General features: G+C 39.6%; 1 protein-coding gene across 1 annotated transcript in view; it reads right to left on the minus strand.

Moving 5' to 3' along the window:
• Positions 1-20,356, minus strand: part of C17H8orf34 (chromosome 17 C8orf34 homolog) — a 115,138-nt gene that overhangs the window by 19,220 nt on the left and 75,562 nt on the right. The window contains 1 exon segment of the mRNA XM_028167192.2: positions 13,195-13,223. Within this exon segment, the coding sequence (XP_028022993.2) occupies positions 13,195-13,223 (29 nt within the window).

Here is a 20,356-nt window from a genome sequence, read left to right on the forward strand (position 1 = left end):
TGTTTTGCCATCAACCTGAAATACAGTTGTGCTTATTTGTTTCATTTGCTTTTGCTTCTTAGAAATCACTGTTTTAAGATTTAACCTTGTTTTTTAAAAATTCTATAAAATATTTAAATGATTCCAAAGTCTCACATAAAGTTCTAAGAAGTCAAGATTCTACTCCTATCCTCTCTACACCTTCCTCACTCCTACTCTCTATTCCTTCCCTTCTCCCATAGGTAACGTTTAAAAAGTAACTGTGTGTGTGTGTGTGTATTTTACAGTACTGCAGGTTCTGCCATTGTTGTTTTGGCTTTAATATAAGCAAATATGCATCTATATTTTCATTACACTTACTTAGATAAATGATAGCACACTATAAACACACTTCTTTTCCTTGCCTTTTTTATTCAACAATATATCCTGGGGATCGCTCTATAGTTATCTACAGAGATATTCTTTCATTTTTATAGCTGTATGGTACTCTACAGTGGAAGTACTATAATTTATCTGTTATTCTTCTTTCAATGAACATTTAGTTATTTCAACTCTTTTCCTATTAAAGTAGCACAACAATATATAGTCACCCACATTGGTCTTTTTATAGTTTTGCCAGTGTGTCCTTGGAATAGACTCATAGAAGTAGGATCATTTGATCAAAGAATAACTGCATATATAATTTTTTATATATGAAGATATTGAAAGCCTGGAGCTTGAAGGATGGAAAACAGTTGGAGAAAGGGGAGGGACTGACAATGAGCAAAAATGTGGAAATAAATAAAAAATATGACTTGGAAGTAATGTAGTCTGGCTGCCTTACAGTGTTCCTTTTTTCAGCACAGCACAGACTCTGAGTAGAGAAAAAGAGGAAAATAAAGCATAAGATATAGATTTGAAAGAAAAAATGGAAACTGTTAATTCTAGTCTTAGAAATTTGGACTTAATTTGTGAAGTAGCAGGGAGTCACGGAAAATTTTTTAGCAGGATTCCCTAGGTAGGGTTCCCTAAAACCAGAGGCTAACCAAGTGATTTACTGATGGGGGTCTTTTTTAAGTGAAACCTGTAAGAGACTGAAGGAAGCAGGAGAAGACGGGAAGAAGCTAGGCAAAGATATGGGTTCAGCTAAAGTCTACTCTCAGCCTATCCCATAAGGAGCTCTGTAATGTAAACAACAACTCAGAGCCTTATTTTAGTCAGTCATTGGCTGATGGTGAACCCAGGCATCTCTGGGCAGGATGGCTCCCACTGAGTTGAAACCATCCTCTGCAGAAGGGTGAGTCCATAAGCACCCAACATTCACAGGAGTTGAAGGATGGGTCACACTGCCCTACTGAAGGGTAATTGAGCAGGAACCAGCCAGGCCTACTATATGGCATTTTGAAGGGTGAATTAGAATGGCAGGAGCCTGAAGAATTAGATAAAGGTATGAAAGGTAATACCATCTGAACTTGGATAATGGTTGTGTAGGCAAAATAATGGCTTCCCAAATATGTCCACATCCTAATCCTCAAACCTCTAAATATGTTACATGACATGGCAAAAGGGGCTTTGCATGATTAAGGTTAAAGATGCTAAGATGAGATTATCCAGATGAGCTGGGTGGCCCCAAACTAATCACGGGACTTCATACACGTGGACCGCTTTTCCGGGATGCAGTTAGAGAGAAATGAGACACCGCGGCTAGTTTTGAAGATGTAGAAAAGGGACCACGCACCAGGAATGCAGCAGCCTTTAGAAAGTGGAGAAGGCAAGGTAACACCTTTCTCCTAGAACTTCAGGAAGGAATGAAGCCCTATTACACCTGATTTTAACCCAGGAAGACGCATGGTTTAACTTCTAAACTACAGAACTGTATGATAATAAATTTGTGCTGTTTCAATTTGTTACAACAGCAGTAGAAAAGCAATACGATGGCTAAAAAAAGGGAAAGGAAAAGACTAATGAATAAACATTTATTGAAGTCTCACAATTTTTTTAAAAAGCCTTAAAGATAACATTAGCTTCTGTTTTATTTTTCCATATTAAGTAGAATAATTCTTATTTACCTTTATCAGAATTCATAAAATAACTTTAAAAGTCACAGAAAAAATAACTTCAGTGAAATTATAAGTGAATTAGAATATGACAGTAAAAGATCAGTATTTTATAAAGGTTAAGAAAAACAGGTCTTTAGTGAACCACCAAAATTGTTAATGGAAGATTAAAAGGAAGCTGTATTGAGTTTTATTACTATATTAAAGACACAGGTGTTAGCTCAACACCCATTGTAAATCATTCTTTTTTTTAAATAAATTTAATTTTTTTATATAGCAGGTTCTTTTTTTTTTTTTTTTTTTTGAGTTTCAGTAAATTTATTTTGATTTTTTTTTTCAAACATCTTTATTGAAGTATAATTGCCCCACAATAGTGTGTTAGCTTCCGCTCTACAACAAAGTGAATCAGCTACACATATACAATACGTTCCCATCTCTCTTCCCTCTTGCATCTCCCCCCCTCCCACCCTCCCCATCCCACCCCCCTAGGCGGCCACAAAGCACCGAGCTGATCTCCCTGTGCTATGCGGCTGCTTCCCACTAGTTATCTATTTTACATTTGGTAGTGTATATATGTCCATGACACTCTCTTACCCTGTCACATCTCACCCCACCCCCTCCCCATATCCTCAAGTCCATTCTCTAGTAGGTCTGTGTCTTTATTCCCGTCTTGTCACTAGGTTCTTCATGGCCTTTTTTTTTTTTTTTCCCTTAGATTCCGTATATATGTGTTAGCATACTGTATTTGTTTTTCTCTTTCTGACTTACTTCACTCTGTATGACAGACTCTAACTCCATCCACCTCATTACAAATACCTCCATTTCATTTCTTTTTATGGCTGAGTAATATTCCATTGTATATATGTGCCACATCTTCTTTATCCATTCATCTGTCGATGGACATTTAGGTTGCTTCCATGTCCTGGCTATTGTAAATAGAGCTGCAATGAACATTTTGGTACATGACTCTTTTTGACCTATGGTTTTCTCAGGGTATATGCCCAGTAGTGGGATTGCTGGGTCGTATGGTAGTTCTATTTGTAGTTTTTTAAGGAACCTCCATACTGTTCTCCATAGTGGCTGTATCAATTTACATTCCCACCAACAGTGCAAGAGTGTTCCCTTTCCTCCACACCCTCTCCAGCATTTATTGTTTCTAGATTTTTTGATGATGGCCATTCTGACCGGTGTGAGATGATATCTCATTGTAGTTTTGATTTGCATTTCTCTAATGATTAATGATGTTGAGCATTCTTTCATGTGTCTGTAGGCCATCTGTATATCTTCTTTGGAGAAATGTCTATTTAGATCTTCTGCCCATTTTTGGATTGGGTTGTTCGTTTTTTTGTTATTCAGCTGCATGAGCTGCTTGTAAATCTTGGAGATTAATCCTTTGTCAGTTGCTTCATTTGCAAATATTTTCTCCCATTCTGAGGGTTGTCTTTTGGTCTTGTTTATGGTTTCCTTTGCTGTGCAAAAGCTTTTAGGTTTCATTAGGTCCCATTTGTTTATTTGTGTTCTTATTTCCATTTCTCTGGGAGCTGGGTCAAAAAGAATCTTGCTGTGATGTATGTCATAGAGTGTTCTGCCTATGTTTTCCTCTAAGAGTTTGATAGTGTCTGCCCTTACACTTAGGTCTTTAATCCATTTTGAGTTTATTTTTGTGCATGGTGTCAGGGAGTGTTCTAGTTTCATACTTTTACATGTTCCTGTCCAATTTTCCCAGCACCACTTATTGAAGAGGCTGTCTTTTCTCCACTGTATATGCTTGCCTCCTTTATCAAAGATAAGTTGACCATATGTGTGTGGGTTTATCTCTGGGCTTTCTATCCTGTTCCATTGATCTATATTTCTGTTTTTGTGCCAATACCAAACTGTCTTGATTACTGAAGCTTTGTAATATAGTCTGAAGTCAGGGAGCCTGATTCCCCCAGCTCCATTTTCCGTTCTCAAGATTGCTTTGGCTATTCGGGGTCTTTTGTGTTTCCATACAAATTGTGAAATTTTTTGTTCTAGTTCTGTGAAAAATGCCAGTGGTAGTTTGATAGGGATTGCATTGAATCTGTAGATTGCTTTGGGTAGTAGAGTCATTTTCACAATGTTGATTCTTCCAATCCAGGAACATGGTATATCTCTCCATCTATTTGTATCATCTTTAATTTCTTTCATCAGTGTCTTATAATTTTCTGCATACAGGTCTTTTGTCTCCTTAGGTAGGTTTATTCCTAGATATTTTATTCTTTTTGTTGCAATGGTAAATGGGAGTGTTTTCTTAATTTCACTTTCAGATTTTTCGCCATTAGTGTATAGAAATGCAAGAGATTTCTGTGCATTAATTTTGTATCCTGCTACTTTACCAAATTCATTGATTAGCTCTAGGAGTTTTCTGGTAGCATCTTTAGGATTCTCTATGTATAGTATCATGTCATCTGCAAATAGTGACAGCTTTACTTCTTCTTTTCCGATTTGGGTTCCTTTTATTTCTTTGTCTTCTCTGATTGCTGTGGCTAGGACTTCCAGAACTATGTTGAATAATAGTGGTGAGAGTGGGCAACCTTGTCTTGTTCCTGATCTTAGTGGAAATGGTTTCAGTTTTTCACCATTGAGGACAATGTTGGCTGTGGGTTTGTCATATATGGCCTTTATTATGTTGAGGAAAGCTCCCTCTATGCCTACCTTCTACAGGGCTTTTATCATAAATGGGTGTTGAATTTTGACAAAAGCTTTCTCTGCATCTATTGAGATGATCATATGGTTTTTCTCCTTCAATTTGTTAATATGGTGTATCACATTGATTGATTTGCGTATATTGAAGAATCCTTGCATTCCTGGAATAAACCCCACTTGATCATGGTGTATGATCCTTTTAATGTGCTGTTGGATTCTGTTTGCTAGTATTTTGTTGAGGATTTTTGCATCTATGTTCATCAGTGATATTGGCCTGTAGTTTTCTTTCTTTGTGACATCTTTGTCTGGTTTTGGTATCAGGGTGATGGTGGCCTCGTAGAATGAGTTTGGGAGTGTTCCTCCCTCTGCAATATTTTGGAAGAGTTTGAGAAGGATAGGTGTTAGCTCTTCTCTAAATGTTTGATAGAATTCGCCTGTGAAGCCATCTGGTCCTGGGCTTTTGTTTGTTGGAAGGTTTTTAATCACAGTTTCAATTTCATTGCTTGTGATTGGTCTGTTCATATTTTCTATTTCTTCCTGGTTCAGTCTCGGCAGTTTGTGCATTTCTAAGAATCTGTCCATTTCTTCCAGGTTGTCTATTTTATTGGCATATAGTTGCTTGTAGTAATCTCTCATGATCTTTTGTATTTCTGCAGTGTCAGTGGTTACTTCTCCTTTTTCATTTCTAATTCTATTGATCTGAGTCTTCTCCCTTTTTCTCTTGATGAGTCTGGCTAATGGTTTATCAATTTTGTTTATCTTCTCAAAGAACCAGCTTTTAGTTTCATTGATTTTTGCTATTGTTTCCTTCATTTCTTTTTCATTTATTTCTGACCTGATCTTTATAATTTCTTTCCTTCTGCTGGCTTTGGGGGTTTTTTGTTCTTCTTTCTCTAATTGCTTTAGGTGCAAGGTTAGGTTGTTTATTCGAGATGTTTCCTGTTTCTTGAGGTAGGCTTGTATTGCTATAAACTTCCCTCTTAGCACTGCTTTTGCTGTGTCCCATAGGTTTTGGGTCGTCGTGTCTCCGTTGTCATTTGTTTCTAGGTATTTTTTGATTTCCCCTTTGATTTCTTCAGTAATCACTTCGTTATTAAGTAATGTATTGTGTAGCCTCCATGTGTTTGTATTTTTTACAGATCTTTTCCTGTAATTGATATCTAGTCTCATAGCGTTGTGGTCGGAAAAGATACTTGATACGATTTTTCAATTTTCTTAAATTTACCAAGGCTTGATTTGTGACCCAAGATATGATCTATCCTGGAGAATGTTCCATGAGCACTTGAGAAAAATGTGTATTCTGTTGTTTTTGGGTGGAATGTCCTATAAATATCAATTAAGTCCATATTGTTTAATGTATCATTTAAAGCTTGTGTTTCCTTATTTATTTTCATTTTGGATGATCTGTCCATTGGTGAAAGTGGGGTGTTAAAGTCCCCTACTATGATTGTGTTGCTGTCAATTTCCCCTTTTATGGCTGTTAGTATTTGCCTTATGTATTGAGGTGCTCCTATGTTGGGTGCATAAATATTTACAATTGTTATACCTTCCTGTTGGATCGATCCCTTGATCATTATATAGTGTCCTTCTTTGTCTCTTGTAATAGTCTTTATTTTAAAGTCTATTTTGTCTGATATGAGAATTGCTACTCCAGCTTTCTTTTGCTTTCCATTGGCATGGAATATCTTTTTCCATCCCCTCACTTTCAGTCTGTATGTGTCCCTAGGTCTGAAGTGGGTCTCTTGTAGACAGCATATATATGGGTCTTGTTTTTGTATCCATTCAGCCAGCCTGTGTCTTTTGGTGGGAGCATTTAATCCATTTACATTCAAGGTAATTATCGATATGTATGTTCCTATTCCCATTTTCTTAAATGTATTGGGTTTGTTATTGTAGGTGTTTTCCTTCTCTTGTGTTTCTTGCCTAGAGAATTTCCTTTAGCATTTGTTGTAAAGCTGGTTTGGTGGTGCTGAACTCTCTCAGCTTTTGCTTGTCTGTAAAGGTTTTAATTTCTCCATCGAATCTGAATGAGATCCTTGCTGGGTAGAGTAATCTTGGTTGTAGGTTTTTCTCCTTCATCACTTTAAGTATATCCTGCCACTCCCTTCTGGCTTGCAGAGTTTCTGCTGAGAGATCAGATGTTAACCTTATGGGGATTCCCTTGTGTGTTATTTGTTTTTTTTCCCTTGCTGCCTTTAATATGTTTTCCTTATATTTAATTTTTGACAGTTTGATTAATATGTGTCTCGGCGTGTTCCTCCTTGGGTTTATCCTGTATGGGACTCTCTGTGCTTCCAGGACTTGATTAACTATTTCCTTTCCCATATTAGGGAAGTTTTCAACTCTAATCTCTTCAAAAATTTTCTCAGTCCCTTTCTTTTTCTCTTCTTCTTCTGGTACCCCTATAATTCGAATGTTGGAGCCTTTAATGTTGTCCCAGAGGTCCCTGAGACTGTCCTCAGTTCTTTTCATTCTTTTTTCTTTATCCTGCTCTGTAGTAGTTATTTCCACCATTTTATCTTCCAGGTCACTTATCCTTTCTTCTGCCTCAGTTATTCTACTATTGATTCCATCTAGAGTATTTTTAATTTCATTTATTGTGTTCTTCATCATTGCTTGGTTCTTCTTTAGTTCTTCTACATCCTTGTTAAATGTTTCTTGCATTTTGTCTATTCTATTTCCAAGATTTTGGATCATCCTTACTATCATTATTCTGAATTCTTTTTCAGGTAGACTACCTATTTCCTCTTCATTTGTTAAGTCCAGTGTGTTTTGAGCCTGCTCCTTCATCTGCTGTGTGTTTTTCTGTCGTCTCATTTTGCCTATCTTACTGTGTTTGGGGTCTCCTTTTCACAGGCTGCAGGTTCGTAGTTCCCGTTGTTTTTGGTGTCTGCCCCCCGCGGCTAAGGTTGGTTCAGTGGGTTGTGTAGGCTTCCTGGTGGAGGGAACTAGTGCCTGAGTTCTGGTGGATAAGGCTAGATCTTGTCTTTCTGGTGGGCACGTCCACGTCTGGTGGTGTATTTTGGGGAGTCTGTGGCCTTATTATGATTTTAGGCAGCCTCTCTGCTAATGGATGGGGTTGTGTTCCTGTCTAGCTAGTTGTTTGGCATAGGGTGTCCAGCACTGTAGCTTGCTGGTCGTTGAGTGAAGCTGGGTCTTGATGTTGAGATGGAGATCTCTGGGAGATTTTTGCCGTTTGGTATTACGTGGAGCTGGGAGGTCTCTTGTGGACCAGTGTCCTGAAGTTGGCTCTCCCACCTCAGAGGCACGGCCCTGATGCCTGGCTGGAGCACCAAGAGCCTTTCGTCCACACGGCTCAGAGTAAAAGGGAGAAAAAATAGAAAGAAAGAAAGAAAGAGGCTATAATATAGTGAAGTAAAATAAAGCTATTGTAAAGCAAAGGTATACAGACAAAATCTCACCCAGAAGCATATACATATACACTCACAAAAAAAAGGAAAAGGGGAAAAATTAATATCTCCTGCTCCCAGAGTCCCCCTCCTGAACTTGGGCTGATTCGTTGTCTATTCAGGTGTTCAGCAGATGCAGGCACATCAAGTTGATTGTGGAGTTTTAATCCGCTGCTCCCGAGGCTGCTGGGAGAGATTTCCCCTTCTCTTCCCTGTTCGCACAGCTCCCGGGGTTCAGCTTTGGATTTGGACCCGCCTCTGCGTGTAGGTCGCCTGAGGGCGTCTGTTCCCCGCCCAGACAGGACGGGGTTAAAGGAGCAGCTGCTTCGGGGGCTCTGGCTCACCCAGGCCGCGGGGAGGGAGGGGTTCAGAGGAGGCGGGGCGAGCCTGCGGTGGCCGAGGCCGGCGTGACGTTGCACCAGCCTGAGGCGCGCAGTGCGTTCTCCCGGGGATGTTGTCCCCGGATCCCGGGACCCTGGCAGTGGCGGGCTGCACAGGCCACCGGGAGGGGCGGTGTGGAGAGTGACCTGTGCTCACACACAGGCTTTTTGGAGGCGGCAGCAGCAGCCCCCGCGTCTCACGCCCGTCTCTGGGGTCCGCGCTGATCGCCACGGCTCGCGCCCTTCTCTGGAGTTCGTTTAGGCGGCGCTCTGAATCCCCTCTCCTTGCGCGCAGCGAAACTAAGAGGCAAGAAAAAGTCTCTTGCCTCTTCGGCAGCTGCAGACCTTTTCCCGGACTCCCTCCGGGCTAGCTGTGGTGCACTAACCCCTTCAGGCTGTGTTCACGCTGCCAGCCCCAGTCCTCTCCCTGCGATCCGACCGAAGCCCGAGCCTCAGCTCCCAGCCCCGCCCGCCCCGGCGGGGAAGCAGACAAGCCTCTCGGGCTGGTGAGTGCTGCTCGGCGCCGAGCCTCTGTGCGGGAACCTCTCCGCTTTGCTCTCCGCACCCCTGTGGCTGCGCTCTCCTCCGTGGCTCCAAAGCTTCCCCCCTCCGCCACCCGCAGTCTCCGCCCGCGAAGGGGCTTCCTAGTGCGTGGAAACCCTTCCTCCTTCACAGCTCCCTCCCACTGGTGCAGGTGCCATCCCTATTCTTTTGTCTCTGTTATTTCTTTTTTTTTTTTTCTTTTGCTCTACCCAAGTACGGGGGGAGTTTCTTGCCTTTTTGGAGGTCGGACGTTTTCTGCCAGCGTTCAGTGGGTGTTCTGTAGGAGCAGTTCCACGTGTAGATGTATTTCTACTGTATCTGTGGGAAGGAAGGTGATCTCCGCGTCTTACTCTTCCGCCATCTTCTCCCTCCATCCAGCAGGTTCTTATTACTCATCCATTTTATACACATCAGGGTATACATGTCAATCCCAATCGCCCAATTCATCACACCACCACCACTTCCCCCACGGCTTTCCCTCCTTGGTGTCCATACGTTTGTTCTCTACATCTGTGTCTCTATTTCTGCCCTGCAAACCGGTTCATCTGTACCATTTTTCTAGATTCCACAAATATGTGTTAATATACAATATTTGTTTTTCTCTTTCTAACTTACTTCACTCTGTATGACAGTCTCTAGGTCCATCCACGTCTCTACAAATGACCCAATTTTGTTCCTTTTTGTGGCTGAGTAATATTCTACTGTATATATGTACCACATCTTCTTTATCCATTCATCTGTTGATGGACATTTAGGTTGCTTCCATGACACGGCTATGGTAAATAGTGCTGCAGTGAACACTGGGGTGCATGTGTCTTTTTGAATTATGGTTTTCTCTGGGTATATGCCCAGTAGTGGTATTGCTGGGTCATATGGTAATTCTATTTTTAGTTTCTTAAGGAACCTCCATACTGCTCTCCATAGTAGCTGTATCAATTTACATTCCCACCAACAGTGCAAGAGGGTTCCCTTATCTCCAAACCCTCTCCAACATTTGTTGTTTGTACATTATCTGATGATGCCCATTCTAACTAGTGTGAGGTGATACCTCATTGTAGTTTCGATTTGCATTTCTCTAATAATTAGTGATGTTGAGCAGCTTTTCATGTACCTCTTGGCCATCTCTATGTCTTCTTTGGAGAAATGTCTATTTAGGTCTTCTGCCCATTTTTTGATCAGGCTGTTGGATTTTTTAATATTGAGTTGCATGAGCTGTTTATATATTTTGGAGATTAATCCTTTGTCTGCTGATTCATTTGCAAATTTTTTCTCCCATTCTGAGGGTTGTCTTTTCGTCCTGTTTATAGTTTCCTTTGCTGTGCAAAAGCTTTGAAGTTTCATTAGGTCCCATTTGTTTATTTTTGTTTTTATTTCCATTACTATAGGAGGTGGGTCAAAAAAGATCTTGCTGTGATTTATGTCAAAGAGTGTTCTTCCTATGTTTTCCTCTAAGAGTTTTTAAATCATTCTTTTTGACTATTGTTTTAGCACCAGCCTGAGATTCACATTTTCTTAGCGAGAAAAATGCAAGACTGTGAGCTTCAAGGTCAGCAGAGGGCGCCATGGGGCAGGCTCTCCCTCTCCCCCAAGGGGCAGCCAAAGGATGGTGGTTTTGGCTCTGGAAGCCTGTGTGTCCTCTGTATAACTTTGTACTCCTGAATATCAGATGTGAGAGTGGGAACAATTTTTTTGCACTGACATAGTTTTTTTTCAATAAAAGCTTATTTATGACAATAGTTGGCATCTTCCTATTGAAAAATAATAAATATGTAATAAATTTCAGCAATTTCCACGAAGTCTTCAAAAATGGGAACATTAGGTAAGTAGTGAAAATCTGCAGTTTATGCAACTTAGTTAAATGGAAAATCCCCTGAGCTAGTGCTTAGAAGAGAGGAGGTAAGGGGGGGGAGGATGTATCCTAAGGATGATATTTAACCAAGTGTCAAGGCTTCCACATTTTTATCCAATGAAGGTGAAATCCATTTTCAGTTCAAAGAAAAATTAGTATGTCCTTTAGCTCACCAGAAAAAAGGCTGATGTAGAAACCAACCAGGCTGCAAGTCAGAGCCCAGGAAAAAAAGGGAAGGACAAGGGCCAAGCAGTCACACAAGCTAATTTATGGCTCAGGCAGCCAGCGCTTTGCAGAATATACTGGAAGGAGCAAAAAAATGAATCCAGAAATAGTGATAATTATGTCTTTGTACTTAGAATGAACACAAAAAATAAATACAAGACAGGGATTATTAAAATTCTGCAAATTATAAGGAAAGTCACGGTATAAGGAGGAGACGAGCTGGGGCAAAGACAATGATGGACAGAGGAGGACCAGAAGAGCAGGACGAAGCTGGGAGACCTCACCTGCCACTCACTCTACTTGCTATGCTATACAGTCAAGATCTGGTTTTGCACATAGTACAGACTGAAATTTAAATAATTGAAAAATATTAGGATGCTTTATCAATTCATATTTAAAAGTACATTCATAAATTTCATTTATTTAGTGAATCAGAAATGTATTTTTTGGTACAAAACTCAAAAGGTATAGTCCTATTTGGAATAGAAGGATACTAACTTTATTGCTTTTGTAAATTGTAAGTATTACCTTATAGTTTATTATTTTAAAATGTCATGATTTATATAATCCCATTTTTTGCACTATACTTTCTATCACTTTCTTTCTACCCATATATCTAGGCACCAAGCCAAATTTCAATATGTTTTCTCTTTAGAGAGACATCTGGACCAATGCTCACCAAATACTGATGGCTATTTCTAGGTGCTTCTCTTTTTTCCAATCTGATGTCAGATTTTTTTTCATCCACAATAGACTGAGTGCAGAAGCAGATATGAAAATCTAAAATTTTCAATTAAACCAGACAGTAAAGAGATTTTCAAAACTGTAAACAATGCCACTTTCTCACAAATATCTTGTTTTGGAAAATAAAGTATTTTTCATAAAAATGTTATTTTTGTTAATGTAATGGTTTTATCAGTGCTATTTTTAAAATGAATAAACACGTAAAATTTTTATTAGCTTTAAATTCTAACATGGCAAATATTGATAAATGAAACCTATATAAATTAAAGCTTTTGGGATCCTCTACATAATTTTTAGGAGTATAAAGGGGTCCTAAGACCAAAAAAATGAGAACTTCTATTTCAGTGACTCCTAAAGGTATAACTCTAAATCAAATCTCACTCATGAGCAAGAACTCATATAAATATGTTTCAGAGACAACTCAAACTGAACAATTCAAAAGAGAAATCCTGATGCTATCCCAACCTGCCAAATTTGCTGTTTCCCCAGGTTTTCCAGTTCTGTTAAATGGCACCACAATTCACCTACTTGCTCATCCCCCAATTCACCTACTTGCTCATCCCCCAATTCACCTACTTGCTCATCCCCCAATTCACCTACTTGCTCATCCCCCAATTCACCTACTTGCTCATCCCCCAATTCACCTACTTGCTCATCCCCCAATTCACCTACTTGCTCATCCCCCAATTCACCTACTTGCTCATCCCCCAATTCACCTACTTGCTCATCCCCCAATTCACCTACTTGCTCATCCCCCAATTCACCTACTTGCTCATCCCCCAATTCACCTACTTGCTCATCCCCCAAACCTAGGAATCATCACTGACTGATTTCTTCTACAACTGATCTATTAGCAAGTTCCACTGACATTACTGTTAAAATATATTCCTAATCATATCACTTCTCACCACCTTAACAACTATCACCCCAGTCCAAGGCACCATGATATTCCCTTGGCATCTTGGAATTAAAAAAAAAAGCTTACTGAGTAAGGTTTCTAAAGGGTAGCTATAGAAAAGTACAAGTGTCTTCCATATCACCACCATCATCATCATCATCATCTAGATACAGGCAGAATCCTAATAGTTTATATTAGTTTTCATTTTTAATATAGTGATTCAGTGATTACAGTGATTCAGCTTTCTCTAACCAAATTCTAAAACCCTCAACTCAAAAGAACAGGTGATATTATATATTTCATGCAATAACTTTCTTAAAAGAAAGCATATAACTTTGAAAGTTTTAAAATGTTAGCACCAAACAAATTATATTTGAACACTTTGTTTCAGAAACTCTTTCATTTAGACAATGGATTAAAATGTAAGTTCTATGTTTTATTTTCATTAGATGGTTCAACGTACCTTATCGAGTTCATCTGAAATTGCAATACCTGGGATTCAAGAGAGAGAGAAATAAAAAAGTTTTAGAAGTAATCCTTAATAACCCAATCTTAAAAACAAAAATGAAAGTTCCAATTTGTAGAACTAGTGCATTTTCCATTCTATTTTTTCTTTTGAAGAGTGCTTCAAAATAATGTGATACCATCCTTTCTACCAATGAAAACAAATTAGAAATTTAAGTCAACTATAACAGTGTGAACTGCTGAAACAATGCAAATGATGCAACAAAAACAAACCAAATACCAAACAAAACAGGTACCTGCAAGCCTACCAGCTTGTAGGCTATTAAATGCAGAGCAAACATGCAAAGACAACTGTAGAGATGTTGTCTTTATGTGATAATGACAATCAAGTGCAACTTAGCCTGTTACAATTTTGTTCTTTTTTAAGAACTGATTCGGATTCCTAGAGTGATAAAATATTAAGGCAGAAAGGTGGTTGTAGATCATGTATTTTAATTCCCTTATTCTCCAGATGAGGACACAGAATAGAGAACTGAAGGAATTTGTCCCACATTTCCTTACATCAACAGCTTCTTGAGCCAATGGATAAAGATTCCTCCTCACAAGCTCCCCTTCTCCCATCTACACACTCCCCAATGCACATCAGTCCAATTTCTGTCTTTACCATTCTTCCAAACCTGTTCTAAGTTAGTTATGTAAAAAGTTTTAGTCCTTAATTTATTTCTCTGTGATGAGAGACTCTGTTAACCCCACTCTCTTTCTTGAAATGCTACCCTACCTTTTCTATTCTCCTTTGTCTCCTTCACAGGAATACTCTTCTCTGGGGGGAGGGAGTCCTTTCCTGAAATGCCAAGGGTACACTTCCCTTGGTAACCTAACCCATACCACTGACATTTTTATTCCTCTATATGGTGATGACCAGCAAATCTTTATCACCAGCACAGTCTTTCTTCCGAGCCAGTTGCTGAATCCCTGTGGGCATTTCAGTCGTATCACGTCAGGCTAAAGACATCCTCCTCCCATTGTCTCACTTCCCCTTCTGTTTGAATGATGTTATGCCTATGGCTGCACACAGGCACTGTGGCCAGGCATTGGAGCAGGTGCGGCCAGCCCTCAGGTTCAGGACATAGGACAGAGGGAAGCTGGTGTCAAACCCCAGTGTTTTTTGGGGTTTTTTTTTATGTTGCCATGAGAATCTAGAGGGCAGGTCTTCACAAAAGCCGTGAAGGCTCCCTTCCTGCCCAGTGTTAGGAGACAGGGATGTTGACAGCCCCTCTCGCACTGCAGCCTCTAGCACTTGCTCAGTCTCTCTCTGCCTTAGCACTTTGTTCACCGTCCTGTGTCAGGGCACTGAGCTCTATCTTCCCTTTCCTGAGAAAGTATGTGGGCTGAAGGTGGTTTCATTTTTTTGTTGTTTTTTAATTGTATATCTTTTTGTATGACAAAAACTGTATTTTGTACTTAACCAGATATATTTTTCACCCCAGGTGGGGGGTATACTTTGTAAAAAATAAACAAATGAAATAAAATAAAGGTTTTTTTAATGGCAAAAAGTTTGTTTTCTTGTCTCTGAGATGGTGTTGAAGAAGTTATTAGAAAGAAAATGTGTCCAAAAGAGTGTTCCCTCTACTTCACAATTCACATGGTTGAAAACCCTGTAGAGAAACCATTTCCTATTGACCGTAATGAATACAGTCAGAATGTGGGTTGGTGGGGTGAAGAGGGAAGGAATTTGAGTTACATTGTCTTTTGTCCAATTCACCAAAGAACTGTAGTGGGATCCTCTGGGGGTCCAAGCTAGTTTTCTACATCTATAGTTAATCATTACTAAATTCCTTCAACTTTGGAGCGCATGAGGCTTTTTTTGATTTTTGTTTTGTTTAATGAGCTCTTGAAATACAGGGAAATGAAGTTTGTGAGGGGATTTGGAAGGAAAGGGTTATGGGTCTCTTTCATAATTTGGTTTCATCATGGAGTTTCTTCCAGTATAAGCCTGGTTTATATGCAGGAAGACATAAGACAGGACTTGAGGATTTAGAGTTATGACCATCAAGTTATTTGAAGGCAGCTACCGTTTTTTAACTCCGCAGCTCCCATTACAGTTCATATCCAAGCACATGACCATAACCCAGCACATGTTTGCTGAATATTCAAACCAACCCTCATTCCTTAGGATATGCTTCAGCAGTTTGTTACTTCCTTGTAGGGTAATGACAGCAGACTGATGGCACAATTCCACCTCTAATTGAAATGCTTTTTATTATTCCTAAAGGAGTGACTAGTGATGAGAAACCCTGAGATGGCAGAGGTTAGCATACTTTCTGATTTCTGGTTCATTTAAACCTTTGCAGACAAATCTAGTCCTAGCCCTTATTTGGGGGTTGCTTTTTCTATGGACCTCCACATAGTAATTCCAAACCTCAGGCTCCTGGAAGTTCATAAAATCAATGTACATTGAACAGAAAGTAGGACTGAGAAGATTCTTTTCCACTTCAATCTTTGTCTGCATCTATCTTTCATTCTCAGCAGCTCTTTTGCTCTCTCCTGGCTGTCTCTGTCTGTTTTTCTTTACCAAGGTGTCAGTCTCTAGCTCTGCTGTCATGGTGACTATCACCTTCCTGGGCCAAGAGACAAGGAAAATTCTAAAGTTTGAAGTCCACGGAAACACAGAAAATAAGAACAGACTGAAGCCAACGTTCAGCAGACTCTAAAGCACAAGAAAGAATGAACTGGGTTGGAAGAGAAAATCTGAAAGTAGTCTCAAGAAAATGAACCTGAGTAAAGATCCCCTCTCTGCTTAGGTACGGAATGTCTGTGGAGGATACTTTACCAGTTGCTATATCATCTCAGTCCGCTAAACTAGTAAATTGATTTCACACACAAAGCAGAAAAAATACTATGCCCTACTTCATCTCAATAAATGGCATCATTCTTCCCCTTGTAGATAAAACTAGAAACACAGGTGTATTCAAGATGAATTTTTCATAACAATATTCTATAAAATGCTTCTTTGGTAAAAGTTGTTGGTAATTAAGAATTTTTATGTGTCACTACACTAAAACAGAGTCCGGCCATGACTCTGCGGGTTCGGGGTGACCTAAGCTTAACAATTATTCAAGAACTTGCTGTATTATGAAGGTACCTGCTTCAACAATTCAGGGAGAGAAGGCTTCATGAAGGTAGCATTGCAGCTGGGCGGCATCACTACTGAGTGAGTGCGGTAAAGAACTCTGAGATATTCTAATGAGTCTGCAGTAGGGAGTACATGTGAGACAGACAGATCCCACAGCTTTCTGAGCAATGATAAACATTTCTAGAGGTCTAACATATCACACATTTATGAATATTTGGGTTTAAAAAATATATGAAATGACTCAGGGTCACCTGGAATAACTCAGATTTCAAGATAATCTAGGAATTTTATACAGTACCAAATGGTTTATGTAAACATATTATTCCAGTTTATAGAAGCCGAATATATATTTCAAATGCTTATATTTACACTGATACAATATTACAAAAATGTTCCTTTCCAGTATGATTTCAAGATTAGAACTGAATATATTGTTCAAAAATAAATATTTAAAAGACTTACTCTATTTTAAAAGACAGAAAGGGAGAGTAGATACATAAAACAAAATTTTCTTTCTCATCCAAAATCATAAAAATTAGATATCTGGAATTAAATAACCCATTACTCAATTGTCTGAGATTTTTGAAACTCCCTTGATTATCTTTAACTTTCTGCATTAATGCCCTTGGCCCTGCAAAAAGAGTTTCCTCACTCAGTTTTTAGAAAGTTATCAGTTGGTCTTTAAATTTCTTTTACACCTCAGACTTATGAATCCATTATTCATAAAGATGGCAGCAATACTTCACCTATCTAGAGTGTAGTCAAGAACTTGCAAGTTAAGTAAGTCAAAAGGCCTTAATGACCTTGAATGGTCAAAATGCACATCACACAGAACCTGCACCTCACTTGTGAGCTAGCTCCCTACCTCCTCTGTTCACTGTCTGTTTTAGCAAGGATCAGGAGCTGTTTTGCAGGGCCAAGAAATGTTACCAATGGAAAATTAAGATGAAGAAAAAGGTTGCTATGAAGACATATTAAAGTATAAGAAGCGATGAGTCCCAGAATAAAGCTCAAACTAACTAAATGGGGAACTTGGTTTGGGGAAGAAATTATGCCTCTAATTGTTCTAAATGTCTGGTCTTACATATTTTTTCAGATACCTATTATTATATTTTCTTAACATTTATATATTTTGATGATTTTTACCTAAGAATTTCTCTAAATAAATACTATATATTGTATAATTCTTTAGGCTTTCTATTATCCATGTCAAATTGCCTAGGATATTTTTCACTTTTTGTATTTCGATTTTAATCAAAGTTTAACCTGATTAAAAGCCATTGAAAGAATATTAAAGAAACGCTTCTTTACAGAAGCAGGAAGCTCTAATGAGAACCATTCATACTGAGTAGCCAGGATATTTCTCCCAGTGCCAAGCAGAACATTCACAGCTATTCCCTGAGATGAGATTAACAACTTTTAGGCACTTCATTAACTCTCAAAATCCATCATATTTTAAGGTATATTTTTAAATTTTATAGAAGCTGAGGAGCAGTGGGGAACAGAATATGCGAGAGAAAATACAGTGGGTTGCTACAATATGTTGTAAGGAAAGAAGGCCCAGGATTTGATTACGGGACTCTTGATGCATACTGGATCACATGGTCTTCCTAAAAGCCCAAGTGAGATCTTACAGGAGACACTGTCCTTTCAGAGTAGCCAAAGAGGCTTGGCTTAGGGCAGCAATGGTGTCCCAGATAGAAGTGGGCTTCTTGGAAATGAACAGGGGGAAATGAGTTCCTTCGGAAACTAAGCTTCTCTTCTAGATAAAGACGCAAGGGCTCCCACAGGCATATTAGAGGTTGGTTCCTGATTCTGCTGTACTGCAAACCTATCTGGATATTTTCATTTGTGTCCTTCAACTTATGGGCCTTTCCATTTATTCCAACCCTCCAAGAGGTCTCAGTGGTATCAGGAATTTCTTCCAAAACAGTTCTCACATCCCGAGCTGTGCTAGATCAAGTAAACAGGAGCCACCTGCCCCACCAAGATTTCCATTTTCCCAGGCATCAGGCTAGCCCTAGAGTTAGAATCAGGTTGTAGCTAAGAGAAATGAAAGTAGCAAATTTTCATGATTCTTTACAGCTTAGTCAATGTAATTCATTTCATGAGAGTAGATCAGAAAATTCATATGGTATAAACTGGAAGTAGCTATTTTCCAAAGTCTGATTCCCTATTGGAAAAAATCCCCATGATATCAGAATGTAAAGACAGATTACCCCCATTCTTCCTTTTGCCAAAAGCCTGTTTTATTTCATTTGGTCAAACCGATACATATTTATCACAGAACAAAATAGAAAATATAATAAAGGGAAAAGGAAAACAAGTCTCCACTCATAAATAATGATAACAGTTTCTTGTGAATTCTTCCAAATAATTTTTTGAGCGTATATAGGCATACGTACAAATGCTGTATGCCTCTATATGCATATATAAAACAAAATTAAAGGCAAACATACTATTTTGTTATCAGCTTTTTGTAGAAAACTGTATTTTTATATTAGTAAATATTTTCTACAGTATCATTTTTAATGACTATAAAGTATACCATTGTGTGAATGTACCATGATTTCTTTATCCATTTTTCCTTCTCTAATAAAAGATACTTAATCTCCAGCTTTTCCTATTATGAATCCCATTGCGGGAAACAACGGAGGCACAGCTTGGAGACGGCTGCACACACAATGAATATGTTTCCCATCTTCTTTTTTTTTACCAAGTTATCTGCCACTTCGGACAGCTAGATCTTCTGAAATATTTTCTCGCCTTGATTTTTTGAAAGCATTCTACCTTGGTTTTCACCCTACCTGTCCGAAAATTCCTTTTCAGTGTCAACTAGATCACTTTGCTACCTGTATCTCAAATGTTGATGGTATGTGTTTGGGGGAGGGCTCTTTTTCCCTATATACTAAAGATTCCTGTATCTATATCCCTAATCAAATTTCTTCTCCAAATAGGCAATTTACACACACACACACACACACACACACACACACACACACTTGACTGCTGGGAACAGAGGAGGGCTATCCACACCATCTGGATGTACCAAAGGTGTTCGAAACAACATTCCTCCTCCACCCTCAAACCCTCTTGAATTCCTAGCTGAGGCACAGGCAGCACCCAGTCACCTTGATTATAAACAAAACCAAACAATAAAACAATCTAAGCACATCATTCTCTCTTTATCCTCACACCTCTTTCATATAAACGAGTCTTAACCATATAATCTTCTACACTTCTTTTTTTTTTTTAATATTAATTAATTTATTTATTTTGGCTGTGTTGGGTCTTCGTTTCTGTGCGAGGGCTTTCTCTAGTTGTGGCGAGCGGAGGCCACTCTTCATCGCGGTGCGCGGGCCTCTCACTGTCGCGGCCTCTCCCGTTGCGGAGCACAGGCTCCAGACGCGCAGGCTCAGTAATTGTGGCTCACGGGCCCAGTTGCTCCGCGGCACGTGGGATCTTCCCAGACCAGGGCTCGAACCCGTGTCCCCTGCATTGGCAGGCAGATTCTCAACCACTGTGCCACCAGGGAAGCCCTTCTACACTTCTTAAACCAGCGGTCCCCAATCTTTTTGCACCAGGGACTGGTTTCATGGAAGAATTTGTCTACGGATGTGGGGGGAGGGCGGGGATGGTTCAGGCGGTAATGCAAGCGACGGCGGGGGGGGGGGGGGGGGGAGCGGCAGATGGAGCTTCGCTCGCTTGCCCGCCGCTCACCTCCTGCCGTACAGCCTGGCTGCCAACAGGCCGCGGACCAGCACCAATGCCTGTTGTACACCATTCCCTCTTTTCCATCCCACAGCTACCGCGCTATTTCAGGCTCTCTTCATCTGGTTTTTGCCCTGAGACATGAACCGTATCAATTCCATCTTCCACGTGGCACCAGAGTGATCGTGCACAAACACAGGATCATCTGCACCCCCTGACTCCCCTGCCACCTAGACTTCCACCTTCGTTGACTTTATTACTCACTTCATCCTTAATGCATCAACAATACAAAATTTTCTTCTTTCTCTGAAATTTT

The sequence above is a fragment of the Balaenoptera acutorostrata genome, chromosome 17 (genome assembly GCF_949987535.1).
Source record: "Balaenoptera acutorostrata chromosome 17, mBalAcu1.1, whole genome shotgun sequence".
NCBI classification, from domain to species: Eukaryota; Metazoa; Chordata; class Mammalia; order Artiodactyla; family Balaenopteridae; genus Balaenoptera; species Balaenoptera acutorostrata.